Genomic DNA, 23,823 nt, shown 5'->3' on the forward strand with positions numbered 1-23,823 from the left:
GCTACAGGAATAGCATAGCTGAAGTCAACATCCTTAGATCTACTTACCACGGTGTCTTTACTGCGATTAGTCGACAGCTGATGCTCTCCTGTCTACTCCGCTTGCGCTTCTCTTTCTGGTGGAGTACTGGAGTGGACAAGAGAGCGCTCAGCGGTCGATTTATCACATCCATACTATACTACCCGATCCGGTAGGTAGTGTAGACAAGCCCTTAGATTTTTTTTTTCCAGAAATACTGTCTGCTGTAGGATAGTGGGCACTTGTTTCTAGTGGTCTTAAGAGCTCTTTGAACAGATACCATGACAGGAGTCGTATTTTTTTTTTTTTGAGTTATAAACAATTGTCCCGCATGGAAGGGATTTTCTTTAAATTAGTCCACTATTCTCCCTGCCATGTTCTGCTGTCCCCCAAAATCAATTAATATTAGACCACCACATAGTGAAGAAACTGAAAAGTAATTTCAGCAGTTCCTGGGCCAAGGTGGTGAACCTTTAATCCATAGCAGAAGCTAGAGGATTAAAATTGCTGGCATGAAGAGTGCTGGCAGCCCCTCACATAACAGGGAAGTTCACAGCACAAAAGGACCCTTATAATGTATTAGTTTAATCTAAAATTTAAATCTTAACTCACTAGTTGAACTAAAAGGCAGGAGACATGAACAATGCAAATGAGTTCAGTATAAATAAAACCAAGCAGACTTGAATCTGGTGTTCTTGTTTTGCTGTAAGCTTTTCAACTTTGTCAATTTAAAAATAAACCCTGGAAGGTAGGATGTACAAATCATAAATAAGATATAGCCAACACTATGTTCCCTAATCAAGAATTGGGATACCCAGGGGTCAGTACAAGGGCCATTTCCTAAGCATTGGGGAGGGCAGTTGGTTATGGTTTGGGAGTGTTCTATTATTTTTGCCTCCTGTAAAAGGGGCAATGATTTTTTTCTTAAATAGTGCAAGAATCAGGGTTGGTTGGTTTGTTTGTTTTTTCCAAATGGGTGTAGGAGAATTAAGCATCCAAATTCCGTTGTAATTCAGAAGGGATGAGGTGCCCACCTCCCCCTGCTCCTTTAGAAAATCCCACCCTGTCTGTGTAAATTGGGGGGGAATCCCTGGGCAGGTGTAGCGCACGGAGGAATTAAGCTAGGGGCTGGGCTTAGAGGAAGGGGCTGTCTCGGGCCGTGCAGCTACTAGCCGAGGCGGCTGTCCCTCGTTTCAGCGGCGCTGGCCATTTCTGTCCAGGGGTCTAGGCGCATCCAGCTAGTGCGGGGAAAGGCAGCTCAGGAGCCCGAGCTGCAGCCAACGCCCCGCAGCAGGACCAGATCTAAGCGGCCTGCGCTCGCCAGCAACGGGGAAAGGAAAGCGGCTGCCGGGAGTGTGCAGCAGCCGGAGCCTCCCCGTGGCAGGACCTTTTCCGGCGCGGCACAGCGGCTGCTCAGCCTCATGGATGTGAACTTGCAATTCTGGAGCACGGAGGGCAAAGTAGGGAGCGGGAGAGCCCTGCCCGGGCAGCGGGGGCTCAGGTCGCGGGGCGCGGCGGGGCGGGGGGAGAAGCAGGGGGGCAGCCCAGCGAAGAGGCATTTCTGGCAGGGCGGCCGGGAGCAGGAGATTGATCGCATCGGGTCACGCCAGAGCCTGCCGCGGGGAGTGCGGGGTCAGCCATGCGCACTGTGGCCCTGCGGGAAGGAGACTTCCTTGCCCCTGCAATTACCCCGCTCGCCTCCCTCCACCGCTGAAGGTCCCAGGCATTCGCCCTAGGACCGGGGAAGAGGCCGCCCCGACATGCGGGGGAAGGCTGGGTGCACATCCTGCCCGGATCTGCCTGTGCAACCAGCCAGTTTTACAGCTGTGTGCTTTAGGGTGACCAGCCCTCCCCATATGAGGGGCTTTGTCTTATGTATGTAACTCTGGTACCCCATTAAAAAGTCTCCCGGTTTTTCACACTTGCTGTCTGGTCACCCTAGCTTCATTTTATGAGGTGCCTTGGTGGCTTTTGTCTCCTTTTTTGGTTTAGACAGCGCCCCTAACCCGTGATGTCACTCCAAAGCACACAGTTGAACTGCTAGAGATGCCAAACCTACTGCTCCCCAAATGAGGTGGGAAGGAACGTAACCATTGCCAAGTGCATTCCTCCCCAGGGTCTTAGCAAGCAGATTTGCTTTGTTGCAAGTTTTACGAGCTCAAAGGCAACCCTAGTTTTCTCGCAGATAAAAGTTTTTCTAATCATAGCGAAGACAAAAGGTGGCTCTTAGCTTGTGACTGTCATTCTGGCTACCAGATTATAACAAAAAATAGGGGGTTGCTATTGCTCATGGAAATAAAAAGGAGTTGAAAAAACAAAGAAGTAGAGATTCTTGGTTTCTTTCTGACAGCTACAAAAAAGAGTTAATTAAGCTGAACTGCAAAATATTTGTACAGTTTCCTTAATGTATATTTTTATTAGTCTTTTTTCCAAAGATTTCTTCACTGGACAGATATTTTAGACCCTACAACCTTACTGAAATCTAATGTAAGTACTTTACCTCTTTTTACAAAATTACAGTTTAACAGTTGTACCTTTGCACATGACTTGAATGTGTGGGTGATGTGAAGTGAGACATGTAAGCACAGGCTGTTCTGCCCAAGACTCAAAGGATCCGCAGGAGCAAATCCCAACTGTGTTGACTCATCCCTTCCTTACATTGATAAAATGCATTTCATAAGGTTTACTGTGATAAGCCCTTACAGTTGGGGTGTCCACGTTAGATATTAAATATCCCATAACAGTTATTGTAGGAAACTAGGATTTTCCTTGCTGTCCAGCATACTTCCTCAGTGTTGCAGCTGCACTGACGTTCAGGGTCTTGCATGGCAGCCATATAACCTGAAAACGTCCAATTAAAAATACATTGTGTTGCACCTTCCTACAAATTCTACCTTTAGTATTATCTGTTAGAATCTGCTTAGACTTTGGCAGTATAATGTGGCAGTTCACGTTTCAGTGAAATTTATGATTGAATTTAGGGGCCACAAAAGTGAAGGAATAATAGCCCTGCCCCATGCCAGGTACAGTACAAAACGGTGCAGTGTAAACTTCTGTGCATCTCTGCAGTTTGTTTCCACTACGGGCCTGTCTATATTAGGGCAATCTCCCCCGGCTGCCCTTTGAGCTGTTCCACTGTCTGGAATCTCTGAAGTGCTGCCTGCTGCAGCCCTGCCACAGACAGGCTTGTGAAGAGGTCCTCAGAGGACCCCCCTATGGCTGTCCTACACAATGTCTGCAATGGGGGAATTCTTACCCAGCTGGTTTTTAGGGCCCCTTTATGCCACATAAAAGGGCAGGGGGGTAGATCCACGCTGAGGGTAGATTCTCAGCTGGTGTAAATTGCCATACTTCCATTGAAGTTCATAGAATCATAGAATATCAGTGTTGGAAGGGACCTCAGGAGGTCATCTATTCCAACCCCCTGCTCAAAGCAGGGCCGATCCCCAACTAAATCATCCCAGCCAGGACTTTGTCAAGTCTGACCTTAAAAACTTCAAAGGAAGGAGATTCCGCCACCTCCCTAGGTAACACATTCCAGTGTTTTACCACTCTCCTAGTGAAAAAGTTTTTCCTGATATCCAACCTAAACCTCCCCCACTGCAACTTGAGACCATTACTCCTTGTCCTGTCATCTTCTACCACTGAGAACAGTCTAGATCCATCCTCTTTGGAACCCCCTTTCAGGTAGTTAAAAGCAGCTATCAACCCCCCCTCGTTCTTCTCTTCCGCAGACTAAACAATCCCAGTTCCCTCAGCCTCTCCTCATAAGTCATGTGTTCCAGTCCCCTAATCATTTTTGTTGCTCTCTGCTGGACGTTTTCCAATTTTTCCACATCTTTCTTGTAGTGTGGGGCCCAAAACTGGACACAGTGCTCCAGATGAGGCCTCACCAATGTCGAATAGAGGGAAACGATCACGTCCCTCCATCTGCTGGCAATGCCCCTACTTATACATCCCAAAATGCCATTGGCCTTCTTGGCAACAGGGGCACGCTGTTGACTCATATCCAGCTTCTCGTCCACTGTCACCCCTAGGTCCTTTTCCGCAGAACTGCTGCCTAGCCATTCGGTCCCTAGTCTGTAGCAGTGCATGGGATTCTTCCGTCCTAAGTGCAGGACTCTGCACTTGTCCTTGTTGAACCTCATCAGATTTCTTTTGGCCCAATCCTCTAATTTGTCTAGGTCCCTCTGTATCCTATCCCTATCCTCCAGCGTATCTGTCACTCCTCCCAATTTAGTGTCATCTGCAAACTTTCTGAGGGTGCAATCCACACCATCCTCCAGATCATTGATGAAGATATTGATCAAAACCGGCCCGAGGACCGACCCTTGGGGCACTCTGCTTGATACCGCTGTCAACTAGACATGGAGCCATTGATCACTACCTGTTGAGCCCGACAAACTAGCCAACTTTCTATCCACCTTATAGTCCATTCATCAAGCTCATACTTCTTTAACTTGCTGGCAAGAATACTGTGGGAGACCGTGTCAAAAGCTTTGCTAAAGTCAAGGAACAACACGTCCACTGCTTTCCCCTCATGGCCTTTCACCACTGAAAACCAGGTTCGATAAGGATTATTCATGTATGTAAGTGTTTTATTAATGAGGTAAGCCCCAGTGAAATGAGTGTGGCTACTTATGGGGGTAAATATTCTGAAGGTGTGGCTGGTTGGAAATGTCTTTGATCTAGAACTTCTTGTGATTTATACATAATATGTTTCACCTCGGTAAATAAGATTATTTTTTGATGTTAGACTCGATTATCAGATTTTAAGGTGTAAATATTCAGGTATAAAGGTATTTCATTAATTATATAGAAACTGTCACAAACTTTTGTGGCAGAATTTTTCCCCCTCTGGTCTATTGATTCTGCTTCATTAGAAGCTTATCATATATAGAAACAATACATACAGCTGGCATATCTGCTACTATCTAGTCATTTTTGTCCAAAGTGATGGAAAGAAAATATTGCAACCCTTTCTGTATATGACAGGTTTCAGAGTAGCAGCCGTGTTAGTCTGTATTCGCAAAAAGAAAAGGAGGACTTGTGGCACCTTAGAGACTAACCAATTTATTTGAGCATAAGCTTTCGTGAGCTACAGCTCACTTCATCGGATGCATTCAGTGGAAAATACAGTGGGGAGATTTATATACGTGGAGAACATGAAACAATGGGTGTTACCGTACACACTGTAACGAGAGTGATCAGGTAAGGTGAGCTATTACTAGCAGGAGGGTGGGGGTGGGGGGCAACCTTTTGTAGTGATAATCAAGGTGGGCCATTTCCAGCAGTTGACAAGAACGTCTGAGGAACGGTGGGGGTGGGGGATAAACATGGGGAAATAGTTTTACTTTGTGTAATGACCCATCCACTCCCAGTCTCTATTCAAGCCTAAGTTAATTGTATCCAGTTTGCAAATTAATTCCAATTCAGCAGTCTCTCGTTGGAGTCTGTTTTTGAAGTTTTTTTGTTGTTTCATGTTCTTTATGTATATAAATCTCCGCACTGTATTTTCCACTGAATGCATCGATGAAGTGAGCTGTAGCTCACGAAAGCTTATGCTCAAATAAATTTGTTAGTCTCTAAGGTGCCACAAGTACTCCTTTTCTTTCTGTATATGTTTTTGAAATCTTTAATTCATATTTTTAAGTGCAAACCAGATTAAAAAAAATCTGTGAATTATCTTGACTGTGACCAAAAATTGTTTATATATAAATTTTTCTCAAGACCTACAGGGTTACAGCTGAAGTATGAAGTAAGGCAGAGTGTTGCAAAGGGAGATGATATGTTCATGATGCAAAGGGAGATGTGTTCATGATGAAAAGTAAGGTCACCTAGTAGTTCCCTCCTAGAAGATCCTTGGAATGTCGAGCCTCCAAAATTAGAGTCCAATATGTATACAGTCCCTTTTCCTTGTAAGTATATGTGTATTTTTTATAAAGTGGTTAGAGGCAAAAAGGCATCCTTTCAAAATTCGAAGTTAAACCCTACCGAGGAAAATAGAAGGGAGCATAAACTCTGGCAAGTCAAGTGTAAAAGTATAATTAGAAAGTCCAAAAAATAATTTGAAGAGCAACTAGCCAAATACTCAAAAACTAACAGCAAAAAATTTTAGTACATCAGAAAGAGGAAGCCTGCTAAACAATCAGTGGGGCCAGCGGATGATCAAGGTGCTAAAAGAGCATTGGAGGAAGATAAGGCCAATGCAGAGAAACTAAGTTAATTCTTTGCATCAGTCTTCACTGCAGAGGGTGAAAGGAAAGTTCCCAAACCTGAGCCATTCTTTTTAGGTGACAAATCTGAGGAACTGTCCCAGATTCAGGTGTCCATTAGAGGAGGTTTTGGAACAAATGGATAAATTAAACAATAATAAGTCTGCAGAACCAAATGGTATTCACCCAAGAATTCTGAAAGAACTCCAAATATGAAATTGCAGAACTATTAACTGCGGTATATAACCTATCATTTAAATCAGCTTCTGTACCAGATGACTGGAGGATAGCTAATGTGATGCCAATTTTTAAAAAAGCCTCCAGAGGTGATCCTGGCAAACACAGGCCAATAAGCCTAACTTCAGGACCAGGCAAATTGCTTGAAACTATAGTAAAGAACAGAATTATCAGATACATAGATGAATACGATTTGTTGGGAAAGAGTCAACACGGCTTTTGTAAAGGGAAATCATGCCTCACCAATCTATTAGAATTCTTTGAGGAAATCAACAAACATGTGGACAAGGGTGATTCATTGGATAGTGTACTTAGACTTTCAGAAAGCCTTTGACAAGATCGCTCACTAAAGGCTCTTTAGCAAAGTAAGCAGTCATGGGGTAAGAAGTAAAGGTTCTTGCGTGGATCAGTAACTGGTTAAAAGATAGGAAACAAAGGGTAGCAAAAATGGTCAGTTTTCTGAATGGAGAGAGGTAAATAGTGGTGTCCCCCAGAGATCAGTACTGGGACCAGTGCTGTTCAACATATTCATAAATGATCTGGGAAAAGGGGTAAACAGTGAGGTGGCAAAATTTGCAGATGATACAAAACTACTCAAGATAGTTAAGTCCCAAGCAGACTGCAAAGAGCTACAAAGGGATCTCACAAAACTGAACGACTGGGCAACAAAATGGCAGATGAAATTAAATGTTGGTAAATGCAAAGTAATGCACGTTAGAAAACATAATCACAACTATGCATACAAAACAATGGGATCTAAATTAGCTGTTACCACTCAAGAAATAGATCTTGGAGTCGTTGTGGATAGTTCTCTGAAAACATTGGCTCAATGTGCAGTGGCAGTCAAAAAAGCTAATAATGTTCGGAACCATTAGGAAAGGGATAGATAATAAGACAGAAAATATCATAACGCCTCTATATAAATCCATGGTACGCCCACATCTTGAATATTGCATGCAAATCTGGTCACCCCATCTCAAAAAAGATAGAATAGAATTGGAAAAGGTACGGTGAAGGACAACCAAATTGATTAGGGGAATGGAATAGCTTCCGTATGAGGACAGATTAAAAGGACTGAGACTTTTCAGCTTGGAAAAGAGATGATTAAGAGGGGATATGATAGAGGTCTATAAAATCTTGATTGGCATGGAGAAAGTGAATAAGCAATTGTTATTTACTCCTTCACATAACACAAGAACTAGGGGTCACCAAATGAAATTAATAGGCAGCAGGTTTAAAACAAACAAAAGGAAGTACTTCTTCACACAACGCACAGTCAACGTGTGGAATTCATTGCCAGGGGATGTTGTGAAGGCCAAAACTATAACAGGGTTCAAAAAAGAACTAAGTTCATGGAGAATAGGTCCATCGATGGTTATTAGCCAGGATGGTCAGGGATGCAACATTGTGCTCTGAGTGTCTTTAGCTTCTGAAGCTGGGAGTGGACGACGGGATGGATCGTGCGATGATTGTCCTGTTCTGTTCATTCCCTCTGAAGCACTTGACATTGGCCACTGTTGGAAGACAGGGTACTGGGCTAGTTGGACCATTGGTCTGACCTAGTAAGGTCGTTCTTATGTTGCTCTTACGTTAAAAGTTCAGTTGTAATGGAAAGCTGTAAGGTCCAAAACTTAATTTTAAACTTATTAAAGTTAAGATGCTGGAGGATCTGATGATGTAGTGACTCGTATTTACTTGGCTGGCTGACCTATGTTGTGTTTTCATTTAAAATTAGACATTCAGCTGCTTGTGAGGAAAACAAAACAATATCTCTGGTGTGCAAGTTGCTCAAGCCAGCAAACATGCACGTGCATAATTTTAACCAAGTAGTTCCATTGACTTCAGTGGGACTGTTCACATGCTTAAAGTTCGGCACTCGCACAAGTGTTTGCAGGTTTGCCACCTAAAATAACGCACTGGACCTGATAATGCTATAGACAGTGGGGTTGACATAAATAATGTGTGTGCGCATAATCTTGAGGCCACTGAACTGGTGTAGTTCAGATCAGCATGTATGTGTAAAAGCATATGAGCATGATGGTCTAATTTTGTATTTACAAGCACCAGGCCAGCACAGAAGGGCTGTTACAACAGAAGTTTTGGATGGAGGAGTGGGGATGGGAGGAAGGTATTGGAAAAGAATGACTGATCTTTATTTCTGGTTTTGTTTTTTTAGGCAGAAATAGAAAAATCCAGATTACTTTTACAAACCGGTGCTCAGACTCTTCAAGAGCCTTTACGGGACAAAAAGGTATCTAACACATATCCTCTAATAAACTGTATATGTTTGTATATATCCCATTTGAAGTATTTGACTTTTCTTTTAGCAGCCTTATTTAGCTCTTGGAGCTTGGGGGTTTTGTCTGAGTGATGAACGAGGGTCCTTCTTGCTGGACTTCTAAAATGACTTCTTAGGAGCAGTTTATATATAATAAGATTTTAGGAATGTCACTTTGTGTGTCACTCTGAAGCCTAAAATGCCGGAGTTGGTGTGAAGCGATGGAAACAGCTACAAGCATGGCTGAGAGCTCTTTTTGTTCAGAACATCACCAGGTTCAATCATCGCCAGGAATTGCAATCTGTTGCACCCAGTTTTTAAGTTCTCAGCATCTGTTGGCATTTTTACACGCATGACTGTATGACCTATACCCAACCACACAGATTTCAGCAACTAGTTGCTCTTACAGTAGAATCTTAGAGTTACGAACTGACTGGGCAACCACACACCTCATCTGGAACCAGAAGTACACAATCAGGCAGCCGCAGAGACACCGCCCTTCCCCCCCACTCCCCCACGCCAAAAAAAAAAGCAGCAAATACAGTACAGTACAGTGTTAAATGTAAACTACTAAAAAAAATGAGTTTAAAAAAAAAAAGATTTGACAACGTAAAGAAACTGTTTCTGTGCTTTTTTCATTTAAATTAAGATAGTTAAATGCACCATTTTCCTTCTGCATAGTAAAGTTTCAAAGCTGTATTAAGTCAAGGTTCAGTTGTAAACTTTTGAAAGAACAACCATAACGTTTTGTTCACAGTCACAAACGCTTCAGAGTTATGAACAATCTCCGTTCCCAAGGTGTTCATAACTCTGAGGTTCTACTGTAATTAATTTGGACAGACTATTTGCTGGACCCAAATGATATATTTAAGAGTTATACCTGAGTGTGTGTCTATTTGAGTACTTTATAGTATTGCTTATGGAAAATAGAGGCTACATACTTCATGAATGAAACAGCTGTCATGACTGTATTAGAAAAGGCAGGTACTGAGAGAGCCTGAGATACATACGGGGCCCAAAAAAAATTAAAAAAAAGCTTCAACAAGTCTGCGTTACCACCCAGATTTTCTGTCTCTTATAAGCTGGTAGAAGAATTCCTAGGGTAGCTGCTGACCTTAATTTTGGACTCCAGTTCCATCATCCAAGAAAGTATCATACATTTGTGCATAATATTGTTCTCTTAAAAAGTGCCAGAGAATCATAGGAATCAATCCTCTTGATAACCTAATACTTCTGCTTTCTCCCACAGCTCAGCCGTAGAGTCTGTACATTCTTGTCTGATGTGTACTATGCAAAATCTTTATTACACTTATTTTAAATCATCGATGCTTCATTGTCACATGGGCTGCAGATGAACTGTAACTATTCCAGCTTGGTCTGTCCATCAGTTCTCATAAACGAAGCAGTGGCAGGCTTGGTCAATACTTGGATGGAAAACCTCTGCAGAGAATCTTTCTGCAGGAAGTAGTACTGAACTGGGGATTCATCAGGTGGAATTCTTTGGTTCATCACTGAATCACATGTCCCAGCCTGGTGTTAGATAGCGCTATGTCACTAGAGGTGCTGCCTTTGGGATGAGATGTAAAATTAAGGCATGACCCCTTGTCATTATTAAGATTTTCCTGGCCCTTTTTTGGAAGGGCTGGTGTGTTTATACTTTAAGCCAAATTAAGAGCTGGTGGTATTCTATCCTGAAATTCCATTGCTATTTCGGCTGTATTTTTACTCACTTTCCAACCTGATGGTTTTGTATGTTCTAATACTGCTAGACAACAATACACAACATGTCAGGACAGAAAAAAAAATAAAATATTGTATTCAGTAGAATCCCTGGGGGAATTTTAGGGAGAATATAATCAAACGGGTGTGTGTATGACATGCTATGTATAAATGTCAGTTATCGTTACAGAAAGATTATATAGAATAAACAAAGTTAGAAATAAGATTTTAGCCATTAAACCTCTTATGAAGTGCCATTGCTAATCTTATTTTCAAATCATGCTAGGTAAAACAAGCCTGGAAGCTGAGTCTGGTGAGTTTATAAAAGATGTTGGAATTTACTTCTCATATTTTTCATTTAGGCTGAGAGAGATGTCCTAACTTTCTTTTCTTTTTCTTTAAGTCCTCTGTGCACCCTGGTACTGGCGAGATAATTCCCCTTGTGTTTAGACCACCAGGTCAGTTGCTGTAATAGAAGCTTACTGCACATTTTTGACAGGTTTCCAATGACAAACGCTTGGGGGCCCTTCTAGTTACAGAAAAATGAGGCCACTGTTATTCATGTTGGTTATATTTATCTCAGTTGAAGACTATTCCTGTTGTCCTTTAAAGAAAATTGATTTGTATACACCTTTCACATAGTTCATCTGCTCTGAGCAGTGTCTGCACACTGACTCCCTAGGGGGAAATATACTGACCAGTCACTAGTTTTTGGCACCATATGAACGGTACCCAAATCTCTTAATGTATATTGTGGTGCACTGTGTTTTCCCTTAATCCACACAGCTATGGTCTGACACAACCGGCTTTGCTCCAGGCTGGCTGGAGTCCGTCCTGTGGGTAGAATCTGGTTGGGGTCATGAAATATTAAGCCAGGATTGCACGGAGTTTGGATGAGACACAGATATACTTTCACAAAGGCTATTTATTCATTACCTAATGTAACCTCTCACTTTTCTTATGCAAATCTTGTACCACAGTTGTCTTTTGGGAGGGGTGAAATGAATTCCCTATAGAGTTATCAGAGTAGCAGCCGTGTTAGTCTGTATCCGCAAAAAGAAAAGGAGGACTTGAGGCACCTTAGAGACTAACAAATTTATTTGAGCATAAGCTTTCGTGAGCTACAGCTCACTTCATCGGATGCATTCAGTGGAAAATACAGTGGGGAGATTTATATACACAGAGAACATAAAACAATGGGTGTTACCATACACACTGTAACGAGAGTGATCAGGGAAGGTGAGCTATTACCAGCAGGAGAGCGGGGGCGGGGGAGGGGAACCTAAGAGACTGCTGAATTGGAATTAATTTGCAAACTGGATACAATTAACTTAGGCTTGAATAGAGACTGGGAGTGGATGGGTCATTACACAAAGTAAAACTATTTCCCCATGTTTCCCCCCCGCCCCTCAGACTTTCTTGTCAACTGCTGGAAATGGCCCACCTTGATTATCACTACAAAAGGTTTTTCCCCCCAGCTCTCCTGCTGGTAATAGCTCACCTTACCTGATCACTCTTGTTACAGTGTGTATGGTAACACCCATTGTTTCATGTTCGCTGTGTATGTAAATCTCCCCACTGTATTTTCCACTGAATGCATCCGATGAAGTGAGCTGTAGCTCACAAAAGCTTACACTCAAATACATTTGTTAGTCTCTAAGGTGCCACAAGTACTCCTTTTCTTTCTATAGAGTTATGTAGCTTCCCATTAGCACTGTTGCTGCGGGCTGTTGCATTTTGTGAGAGCAGTATCTTGGAGATGCTTCTACCTTCTGGTTAGAGAATGAGAGACAAAAGTCAAACCCCAGTGTTTTCTTTTGGACTAGTCATATTTGTTTCCTCTCCCCTCATCCCCAAGCCAACTACCCAGCCCCACAAGTTGATTTACTAAAAAATTTTGTTTCTTCTTTTAGCTTTCCTGCCCTTAGTCACCCCATTGGTGAGTAATAATGGAAGATTGCAGTGGATCTATGTGTGTATTTATAATTATCTAAATTTTCAGAAGTGATGAGTCATTTTAGGCGTCTCAATTTCTGGGTGCGAGATGTCGAGTTGGATACCCAAAAATCAAGACACCCCAAACCACTGGTCACTTTGCTTTCCAAACATTCAAGAACATTGTTCACACATGAAAGTCAATCATTCACATGTCTTCTGTCGAAATTCATGAGCCAGTTAGAACAAGGCCTGACTTTCCTATGTTTACCCAGAATTGAATTTAGAGAGAAACACAGAAAAGCCTCACACTCTGCTGTTTGGAACCAGAATATTATCTACTTGCAAATAAATTGCAGGGTGCCAGTGAAAATACACATGGGCGGAAAATAATTCTTCTAATAATGCCCCCAAAGTTTATGTACTTGGTATATGTCACAATTTGGGGAGCTTTAATAGATAGGGCTAGATTAAACCTTGGCATAAACTAGTACCACTCCTCATTGACAAGAGTTGTGTATTAAATGAAGTGTGTGTTGCACATCCCTCTCCGTGGATTTGAACTCCACTCATTTGATAACTGCTACATCTTGGTCAACATCATGGATTGAACTAGGGATCTCCAGAACTAAAAGCATGACTCCTGAGAGCTTGAGCCAAAGAGTCAAGCTCTGTAGCTGAGAGCTGTGACAGACCCGTAGCCTGTGGATCAGGGACAAGTAATGCACATTGACCCCTGTGGGTTACAGTTGCACAACTTATGCCATAACTGAATTTGGTCCATAAATCTCAAAATGTAGCAGCTGGAAAATAAATCCTTAAGGATCAGGCCTGGGATCAAATTAGGCTTAGCATCTGTACCCTCCAACGAAGACTGAGTATCTGACTCTTGTTCTTCCTTGTATCTAATATTTTATGATCTGACTTCATTTGTTTCTCTTTGTATCCCACAGCTGTGAAGGTGTCTGTTATTCCTGGTGTGAGAATGTGTCACCTAGCTAGTCTCGTACCCACTGTTTGAATGACTATTTTACTTTTCTATTAAATGGGAAAGTAAATATGCTTGGATATATGGAAGGGATATATGGCTTGTTGGGCCACTAAGGGCGAATGAGGTGTCCACAGCAAGAAACTACTGGTGTCTTTGCACAACAGCTCCCCTAATAAGCCCCTGTCTTGCCTGAGGCCTTTGGTGCTATTGTAAATAATAATAAATAATAGATTAGTCTCCTTCATACTTAAATCAGCCACTTCTGTCCATAGGGCCCTGGATTCACTGAGACTAACTTTCCCTTGGTGCTTTTCTCTTAGGTTTTTGCTAGTTTACTACCACAAAGAGGAGCAAAGCAAGCATTTATTTGGCAGGTAACCATTTTCATTCTACAGTTATAAGTCTGTTACCCAAGATCCAAAAATATACTGTTGTTTACATTCTCCTTTTCTGCAGTTCCTGTTTCATGCATACGCTGCTGGATTCACCATAGCAAATGGAAATGCTACACCTAAAACTGAAGTATGTGGGTTTTTTTAGATTATTATTATTTTTTAGTTGCATGATACCACTTTGAACATGAGCTGATGAAATTGAATTTACATAGTGTGTGTGTTCTGACTTTTAGGAAACAGCATTGCCACAAAAGCTGCCAGAAAAGCAACTCCTTCTGAGCACAGGTGCCATCTCTTATGCAGCATGTATAGGAGTACGTATTTGCATGATCTCAATAATTACTTTCTGATACTCTGGCGTGGGGGACTGATAATGGGATTGTCACAAGGCCTAGTACCCTCCAAGTCAGTTCTTCCAGAGCCCAAAGTCACGCTAGCTAATTTCCTCTCAGTCCTGTTGGGTATAGAAGATTGCAACCTCTGTTGCTCTTGATCAGGAATGCAAGCCTTTACCTTTGCTATTTACTCATCTTCCTCTGAGGTTAGAATTTAGTAGCTTTTTTCCTGCCAGTATTAAATTTTGTTTTTATCATTCTCTATCTCTGTTAGTCTAGAAAAATAGAGAAGAAACCACAAAATGAACACTGGTTCTACAAAACATAAACTAATTTAGCAGGTCATCATGAAATATTATTAGTTAGGTTCTAGATCCAAGTTTTTAGCTTATACCTACCTTTATAACTGACTGAATTGAAATGCCCGAAGCCATGGTAAAGTTTTGGATTTGACGCTATGAACTTTGGGAATATTCAGTTTGGGAGTTTTGGCCTCAGTCTGTTATCAGATTCAGGGGTTTTGATTTATGAGGATTTCAGACTCCTGGGCTGTTCAATCACCACTAAATTCAAGCACACAATAAGTATATCTAAGATTTATTGAATTACACTATAATTGGCAAAACTTCGTGAGTGTGGTGATATGTATTGCTAAGAAAACTTAAATGGTTTTTAGTTCATTTTCCACACCTAGATAACATAGTGTCTGGGTGCTTCATAAATATCTAGACAGATTGTTCATATATTTTTATTCCCATTCATAAGCTCTTTTTAGTATCTGTTAATTTCACAGTTGACATTTTTATAGCCCATGTGCTGATACTGAGTAGTAGAGACTACTGTCCAGAATATAATTATTAATTACCATTTTTCTTTGATAAAGGTTTCATTTCCCCTTTTTTCTGTAAAACGTGTAATCACAAAAAAACCCAGTTATTAGAGAAAATTTGTTCTCCTTCAAATTGGTAAACCAGATTCTTTTTTTAACAGCCTAGTTTTATCAAAAGCATTTAAAATACAAAGCCACAGGTTGTTTTCTTTTTCCAATCTGTGGCCCAAATTTCATTATTGGTTTAATTATTAACAGAATATGTGTTTCTTCCAAATTTCTTAGGCATTTCCTCACTTTGTCATGACACAAAATAGAGTGAATAATCCTTCTATGCAAACGTTCTTCAGAAAAATTTTACCCATTCCACTTCTTGGTGAGTAAAAGTAAATTGAAAACAAATAGCTGTGGATTTGTTCTTGTATCTGTTACAGCCCATGTGCTGCCGTCAATCTACCTTTAGAACTTCTATATCTTTATATAGAACCAAACCAGGATATAGCCCTTCATCTTCACCTGCTGCCTTCACTGGGTACTTTATTTTCTGCATGAAAGTTAATGAAAGTTTATATCTAGCTATTTTGCATTCTCTGTTTAAAGGTCAGTGCTATGAACTGTCATAAAATCCTAGGGCATTCTCCTTACTTCCATATACAGGACATGCAACCATTTCTCTTGAGGAAATAAATTCCTGTGCATGTTATGTGCCACAGTTTTTCTCCGGTGTGCGACCTCTTTGTCAGTGAAGACATTATCTCTGCAGCCACTGTTGTGGAAAGAGTGAGACTCATTACAGCAGGTTCTTGTCAACTTTGTAAGGCTGTCAAGCTAAATTTGTCACTGGCGTAACTCCATTGAGGTCAGTGAAGTTTCACCTGGGATGAACCTGGCCTGTAATTTAATGGCTGAAAGTTGCGTTCATTACTGGCATATTATTTCCCACTGCCATTAAAAGGAAGTGGCAACCTTTTTTAACTGAAATTTATAAGGTACAATAAATGCATTCCATATAACAGACAGGATGACAACAGGGCCTGTGGCTTCCCGACATGTTCTTTGGATCTGCTTAGAAGCCCACTTTTGATGGAACAGAAATGAAAATACTGAGAGTCCAGATCTTCCGAGTTCTGTTTCAAGTTCTGACACTGACTCTCCTCCCCTTGGACTGGTCACTTAGACCTGTGTCTCCTCATCTGAAAACGTACTTAATGATAGGAATGTTGAAGGCAATTGGTGACTATTGGTCTTAGTGTTTGAAACAAATTGTGCTGACAACTTTATGGAACAGCTCTTCAAAAAGTTAATGAAAAGATAAACCTAACATTTCAAAAAGGGCTAGCTCCCCAGCACTCCCTTGGTATGTTTGGCCCATGCTGCTCTTCACAGTTCTTCGGTCACCTTCAGAGTTGAGAGCTTATTTTTGGTAAGAGTTTTATTATGACAGCTGAGGCAGGAAACCCATTGGACTCTCAACTCCTCATATTCTGTATCCCCTTGTGTCATTAGCCTAGGATCACAAAACTTTTTTCAGTGGCTGACACTACACTGGATATTTTAAGACAATGGACTGCTAAGTCCAGAAGGGAAATGAAATATTCTTGTTGTGTACCAGGTGAATGGGATTGCTCTGAATTAAAGCACTGAGGCACATTATTTGAGGTGTGCGGTTGGGGAGCAAAGTACATAATTGAGTTCTGTTAATCATATCACTGAGCAGTGTGCAGCTTAGTGCAGAGGGCAGTGGACTGAGACTTGGGATACCTCAGCTCAATTCCTATCAAGTACGACTTGCGGAGTTCATCCCAGAATATCACTGGAATTTTAAAATGTGCATTAATTATAAATGTCCTAATATTGAATTGGTAAAATCCAATTGGGGCAAAACAACTTTAAAAAACAAACAAACAAACACAAAACCTTTTTACTTTTACAGCCTGCCTGAGTGCATTTAATGTGATGATTGTCCGAGGAACTGAGTGTGAGAATGGAATTGAAGTTATGGACAAGAATGGCAAGGTCGTTGGAGTGTCACAAAAAGCTGGGTTGAAGGTAGGCAACCCAAGATAGGTTCATGCTGGCTTGTTTTCACTCCCAACAAAAAGCTGGCCTTAGTATTGAGAATAGAGCGAATTAAGTATATTGGAGCCAGGAACTTCTGTGTTTTATTCCAAGCTTATCCACCGATTTGCTCTGTGGCCTTGGACAAATGCCTTTAAGCCAGGCTGGCTTTGTGCAGGTTGACAGGGGATAGACACCCCCTTGATCCCAAGGAATCCAGTGCAATGGACAGCCTCAGTGGCACAAGACCAGGCACTTTTCCCTTCCTTCTAACCCTCGTGGTGCAGACCACTATGACAGAAGAGAGAAGGCTGCATGTGGGTTGGGGATGCCGGGGGAGATGGGTCACTTTGAATCTATGAGAGCAGGTGCAGCTCAGTACCTTTAAAAGGCTACTTTTGCAAGGCTGAACTAGTTTAAAATAACTTCCATGTCAGATAATGCATCAGTGGGAACCTTCCCTTTTTGAGATAACACAGAATCCACAACTGGTATAGTCGCCACTTGAAAGAGTTTAGTTTCCCTTTTAGAGAGAAACCCTACCAAAAATGTCGACCCTTCACTTAACTGCACGAAATCCTAGCGTGGTATAGCACCTAAGGAAACGGGGTCCTGGTCCATGACTAGGTATGGTAATACAAATAATAAGTTACCAAGACTAAAAGCAAAGCTGCATGAGTGCAGCGTGGGAGCGTCAGGTAGCTCTAACTTGAATCACATTTTTCTTAGGCAGTACAAGAAACAGCTTTATCAAGAGCAGCCTTTTTTGGGACAGCAGTAATTATTCCAGAGTCTCTTCTATACTTCTTGCAACGGTAAGAGGTTCTACTACTGGGGTGTGTGGCTGTCAAGTTCTGGGGTGCAGTCCAGACCACTGAGGGGCTGTGTCACCACCTGCCCTGCAACCTTGGGCGCCTCACAATGCTTTGCTGCTGCAGCTCCCAACCTGGGATGCTCACAACCAGGCTATAGATCACACCCTGAGTCTGTGTACAGCTGTAGCGCTGGTCTAACAGTTCTGACCCCAGAAGCCTGTCAGCAACACACCACTCACAGTCTGGCTTCCACCAGCCTTGGTTACTATTTGCTGCGTGACCCCAACAAACTCCCAGTTCCCGATTTCCCCCAAAACATGTGTTCTGCACTGTCCAGCCCTCTCCTGTACAGTTCAGATATTAAAGGTCCATTGCCTCTGTAAAGGGCCAATATTCAACAGTTTGCTGCTTTAACTGGAGTCACCAAACAGTTCAGTTTAAACACAACACTAGATTGGTTTAGATTATCACATGTTCCCAGCAATATGGCCGACCAAATTATCAGGTCAGGATCTCTTTTCTTCTCCCCGCCGCAAAAAAAAAATAAAAGAAAGTCCAAGGAATGGTTCCTTTGTCTTCTTAGGTGAAGAGGAGAGATCTCTTGGGGATTTCTGCCTCTTTCTTTTATAGTCCAGTTAACCTTTGAAGTGGATTCTTCTGAGGGTTGCCCCTCAAAGCAAAATTTTTTCAAAAAGTAAAGAAGGCAACATGGAGTCTGGTGGTGAAGGAGGCTCCATGCTCTTTCTTCTCACCTGTGTTTGCCGAAATGCAAATTTGGTTTGTCTGCTACCATCTCCTCTCTCTGCTGTCTCAAGGACCCTGTTTACTAATATGTAAATTGAGGTAAACACACATTTCTTTGTCCAAAATACTTTTGCCTGGGCAGAGCTGTGTGGTTTTGACCATGTTCTAAAAACATTATACAGGGGGATTTCATAACTTCACATATAATGTTGCTGTTTATGTTTCACCATGATATTAATGACCAGTAACTTGTTAGTTTTCAAATGATACAAGAAACATTTTGTACAAAGATTATTACAATAGGGTGTGAATACCGAGGCGCTTTCAGTCACAGCGGAGAGGGCATTAGAATCCTTATTGACTATTCTGACTTCATTGCTTGCTTCTATTTTTCTGCTTGAGTTTTACTTGTATTGCTACAATGTAGGCTTGCAGTATAGACCATGCGAGGAAGGAATTTAAGTGAACTGAGAAGTTATACCAGAAGAATCCTTGGGTGGGGTTCCTAGGCGTTAATGTAACATAATTAATAAAAACATCCTGCTGTTTAATAACTGTGTACAATGTGAAAGTATCATGCTTCCAAGAACTGGCTAAATAGAACAGCAACAGACAAAATGATCCAAGAAAAAAAATCTGAATTAAAGGACTGAGGCATTTCAAACGCATATTGGTACCTTCTGTTTTCCGTTTACGTGTTGTTGCTTATGTCCCAATCCTGTATTGTCATCCATATGTGAACAATAATGTAGGATCTGGGCCCAAAATAAGAGTAAAGAAGACCACGCACATGGTAGGGAGCAAGGGAATAGCAAGAACCTAAGTTATATAATAAAGAAAACACCAGCACGGAATGTAAAATTATTTCACCTACTACAGCACGATAGCTTTAATTTTCTCCTGTAAAATAGTATTTAACGTCCTTTGTTTCACTAGCGATTCTGGTTTGACAGTTAAGCATGTCTGCCTTGAACAATAATTTATCTTCCCAACTCTTTTGACAGCACAAACTTTTTACTCAGCAATCCACACGCTTTGACTCCACTGAGACTGCTTATGACTGTTTCAGCATTGGGTGCGTTATTACCAGTTTCATTCAGTGTCTTCCCGCAGTTGGGAGAGGTATGTCAATTTATCCAAACCGTGTTCTTCCTGTTCTCTAGATAACTTTTTAGGACTGATTGCTATGTGGAACATCTGCCATGTGTCTACTGCCAACATTTTAAGATGAGAGCAATAATCAGCAGGATTAAAATTACTACAGTACTAAAAGTGATCAGTGGTTTTAAATTGTGATGCTGCTTGTCAGATTCCATGGGGCCCAGACTCAGTGTACAATGAATTTGTGTTGAGAGTAGTTACCATATGTACCTCATTCAAATTAGTCTTCTCAACGCACCATGATAAGCTGAAGCAAACAATGAAGCTGCACTCCTGGAGTTCTCTGTGATGAAAAAAAACCCTAGCAGGGGAGTTTTGGTTTTTCCAGTCCTGGAGTTGGCAAGGGTCCTCTTCAGAGGCTTTACTTATCATGACAGTCCTTTTTTCCTCAAACTGAAAGCCAGTATATCAAACAAGCAAACCAGAGGGTAGTTTCAATTCTCTTCCTTATAACTCCCTGAGTTTCATAGAATATCAGGGTTGGAAGGGACCTCAGGAGGTCATCTAGTCCAACCCCCTGCTCAAAGCAGGACCTAATCCCCAACTAAATCATCCCAGCCAGGGCTTTGTCAAGCCTGACCTTTAAAATCTCGAAGGAAGGAGATTCCACCACCTCCCTACGTAACCCATTCCAGTGGTTCACCACCCTCCTAGTAAAAAAGGTTTTCCTAATATCCAACCTAAACCTCCCCCACTGCAACTTGAGACCATTACTCCTCCTATCATCTGTACCACTGAGAACAGTCTAGATCCATCCTCTTTGAAACCCCCTTTCAGGTAGTTGAAAGCAGCTATCAAATCCCACTTCATTCTTCTTTTCTGAAGACTAAATAATCCCAGTTCCCTCAGCCTCTCCTCATAAGTCATGTGTTCCAGCCCCCTAATCATTTTTGTTGCCCTCCACAGGACTCTTTCCAATTCTTCCACATCCGTCTTGTAGTGTGGGGCCCAAAACTGGACACAGTGCTCCAGATGGGGCCTCACCAGTGCCGAATAGAGGGGAATAATCACGTCCCTCGATCTGCTGGCAATGCTCCTACTTATACAGCCCAAAATGCCATTAGCCTTCTTAGCAACAAGGGCACACTGTTGACTCATATCCAGCTTCTCTTCCACTGTAACCCCTAGGTCCTTTACGGCAGAACTGCTGCCTAGCCACTCAGTCTCTAGTCTGTAGCAGTGCATGGGATTCTTCCTTCCTAAGTGCAGGACACTGCACTTGTCCTTGCTGAACCTCATCAGATTTCTTTTGGCCATTCCTCTAATTTGTCTAGGTCCCTCTGTATCCTATCCCTACTCTCCAGCGTATCTACCACTCCTCCCAGTTTAGTGTCATCTGCAAACTTGCTAAGAGTGCAATCCACACCATCCTCCAGATCATTTATGAAGATATTGAACAAAACCGGCCCCGGGACCGACCCTTGGGGCACTCCGCTTGATACCGCTGTCAACTAGATATGGAGCCATTGATCACTACCCACTGAGCCCGATCTAGCCAGCTTTCTATCTGCCTTATAGTCCATTCATCCAGCCCATACTTCTTTACCTTGCTGGCAAGAATACTGTGGGAGACCATGTCAAAAGCTTTGCTAAAGTCAAGGAATAACACGTCCACTGCTTTCCCCTCATCCATAAAGCCAGTTATCTCGTCATAGAAGGCAATTAGATTAGTCAGGCATGACTTGCCCTTGGTGAATCCATGCTGACTGTTCCTGATCACTTTCCTCTCCTCTAAGTGCTTCAAGATTGATTCCTTGAGGACCTGCTCCATGATTTTTCCAGGGACTGAGGTGAGGCTGACTGGCCTGTAGTTCCCAGGATCCTCCTCCTTCCCTTTTTTAAAGATGGGCACTACATTAGCCTTTTTCCAGTCATCGGGGACCTCGCCTGATCTCCAGGAGTTTTCAAAGATAACGGCCAATGGCTTTGCAATCACATCCGCCAACTCCTTTAGCACCCTTGGATGCAGTGCATCTGGCCCCAAGGACTTGTGCTCGTCAAGTTTTTCTAAATAGTCCTGAACCACTTCTTTCTCCACAGAGGGCTGGTCACCTCCTCCCCATACTGTGCTGCCCAGTGCAGTAGTCTGGGAGCTGAACTTGTTTGTGAAGACAGAGGTGAAAAAAACATTGAGTAGATTAGCTTTTTCCACATGCTCTATCACTAGGTTGCCTCCCCCATTCAGTAAGGGACCCACTCTTTCCCTGACCACCTTCTTGTTGCTAACATACCTATAGAAACCCTTCTTGTTTCCCCTATTCCAAACAAAGGGAGATGTTTAAATCAATACCTCACTCTCCTCCCAGCAACCTTGGAAACTAGATGCCCAGCAGTCCCTGAGAGGGAGTGCCAATCGAGTACCATGGAACTCCAGTCTTACACCCTGAACAAAGCGAGGAGCCTGGGATTTCTTCCACAATCATTTTCTCTCCCTCAGCAACTCTGTTTGAGGAACTCTTCCAGAAAACTCTAACATGGGATGATATAGATCCAGGAGGAGTCCTTTACTAACGTTAAAGGTCGAGTGTACCTTGTTTCATCTTTTACAGTGACAAAGGTAGACTAGAGTTGATAGAATTTCTGAAGTCATGTGATGAAAGTACAAGTGGCTTGTTCCTTTTTCCTCTTTATGATTTGCTCACCACATACGGGAAGTTACCAGTTATAGTATAAGAGCCACCCAAAGTATATCAAATGGCAACTGCCTGATACTCAAAGTTGGAGACTATACTGTGGTCTAGATAATGCATTTCTTTAAATGTGGGGAAGATAACTAAACAAAATAGCAGCCAAAAACCACACCTCATTCAGTCTTGTTTTTAGTTACACTTTATTACATGTTTTAAGTTATGTAAAGTTTGGTGTAGATAGAGCTTTGACTTGTATGTGTTAGGACCCAAAGTAACACTAATGACATAAGTCTAATCCTCTTGTTTATATTTCAGATAAAACGAGATGACCTTGAAAAAGAGATTTTGACATCCACAGAAGAAACTGTGCTTTTTTACAACAGGGGAGTTTAGAAAATGGCTTTAACTTATAAGTGTGCTTTTGATCAAACTGAATTTGTACGTCCATACAAGGCTTCAAACTTAAATCAACCTGTCTAGTGTATTTTTGAATAATGAAGTCATGGGAAAGGCTGTCAGACTGGGCTTAGAACAGTACATTTTTAAACGGACAGACTAATCTAAACCATCTGCAAGATCCCCCATAGAATCCTGTGTGTGAAAATAGCTTAATAATGCCTCTACTTTATATGTGATTAACTCCAGAAAGAGAAAAATATTGTATAACTGTACCCATCAGAAACATCCAGCATTCTGTACTTTCTCCTACAGCAATGTGGTTGATTCCCTACTTATTAAAACCTATAACTGCATATTACTTAAAAGGCTTTATTTTTCCATTGTTCCCTCTTTTGAAATACAACACAGGGAAGATGACTGGTAAAAGGATAAACTTCAGTTGGGGAAGGGAGGTGTTTTCCCTTCTTACAAAGCTTTTAATGCTGCTTCACACTTAGTGACTGAGGTAGCAATGTAGTATTAATATTTTCATCTGGGGAGGTGACTTTGAGCCCATAATGTAGGGTAAGAACAAGATTCCCCACTGCACCCCAAAAGTAGAAGTCAATAGATTTGATCAAGGGATAAAAAATAAGTGACATGTGGAAGTCAAGTTGGGTTTACTGGGTAATAAAATTATTTTAAAACAGTACAACCCTGACACAACTTTGCTTAAACTTAATTGGGAAGATGTTCAGGGAGAAGGTGTCCAGAAACAAACTACAGAACCAACCTCATGGACTTCCCCTGAAATTCACTCTTCAGATGAAAGTTTTGAGGGCTGATTCAAAGGCTACTGAAATCAAAGGGAGTCTTTTCCCTTGACTTCAGTGGGCTTTTGGTCAGACCCGAAGAAGACAGCAGCTGTGGTTTTCTGATCCTATAGTGAGAGGGGTTAGAAATAAATCCTTATTTCTACAGAGTGACTGTATTCATCCAAATTAGCTTGCATGTGAAAACCGCCCCAGAGAAGAGAATGAAGGCACGTTTCCTGCATTATTATTGCTTCAAGCAACTTCAGCATG

At 41.8% G+C, this 23,823-nt stretch overlaps 1 protein-coding gene across 2 annotated transcripts; it reads left to right on the forward strand.

Moving 5' to 3' along the window:
* The first annotated feature begins 1,162 nt into the window (after positions 1-1,162).
* On the forward strand, positions 1,163-23,112 carry SFXN4 (sideroflexin 4). 2 transcript variants are annotated; one of them, XM_048858246.2, is made up of 15 exons: positions 1,165-1,478; positions 2,454-2,505; positions 4,259-4,607; positions 8,647-8,721; positions 10,754-10,780; positions 10,871-10,925; positions 12,381-12,406; positions 13,714-13,767; positions 13,850-13,915; positions 14,022-14,102; positions 15,238-15,328; positions 16,886-17,001; positions 17,740-17,825; positions 19,574-19,691; positions 22,676-23,112. In XM_048858246.2, the coding sequence occupies exons 3-15, from the start codon at positions 4,602-4,604 to the stop codon at positions 22,751-22,753; spliced, it is 879 nt and encodes a 292-aa protein (XP_048714203.1). In that variant the 5' UTR covers positions 1,165-1,478; positions 2,454-2,505; positions 4,259-4,601; the 3' UTR covers positions 22,754-23,112. The 2 variants fall into 2 exon arrangements, with proteins under 2 accessions (XP_048714201.1, XP_048714203.1); XM_048858244.2 differs by lacking the exon at positions 4,259-4,607 and having other exon boundaries at positions 1,163-1,478; positions 2,440-2,505.
* The last annotated feature ends 711 nt before the right edge of the window (positions 23,113-23,823 follow it).

This window comes from Caretta caretta, chromosome 7, assembly GCF_965140235.1.
Source record: "Caretta caretta isolate rCarCar2 chromosome 7, rCarCar1.hap1, whole genome shotgun sequence".
In the NCBI taxonomy this organism is placed as follows: Eukaryota; Metazoa; Chordata; order Testudines; family Cheloniidae; genus Caretta; species Caretta caretta.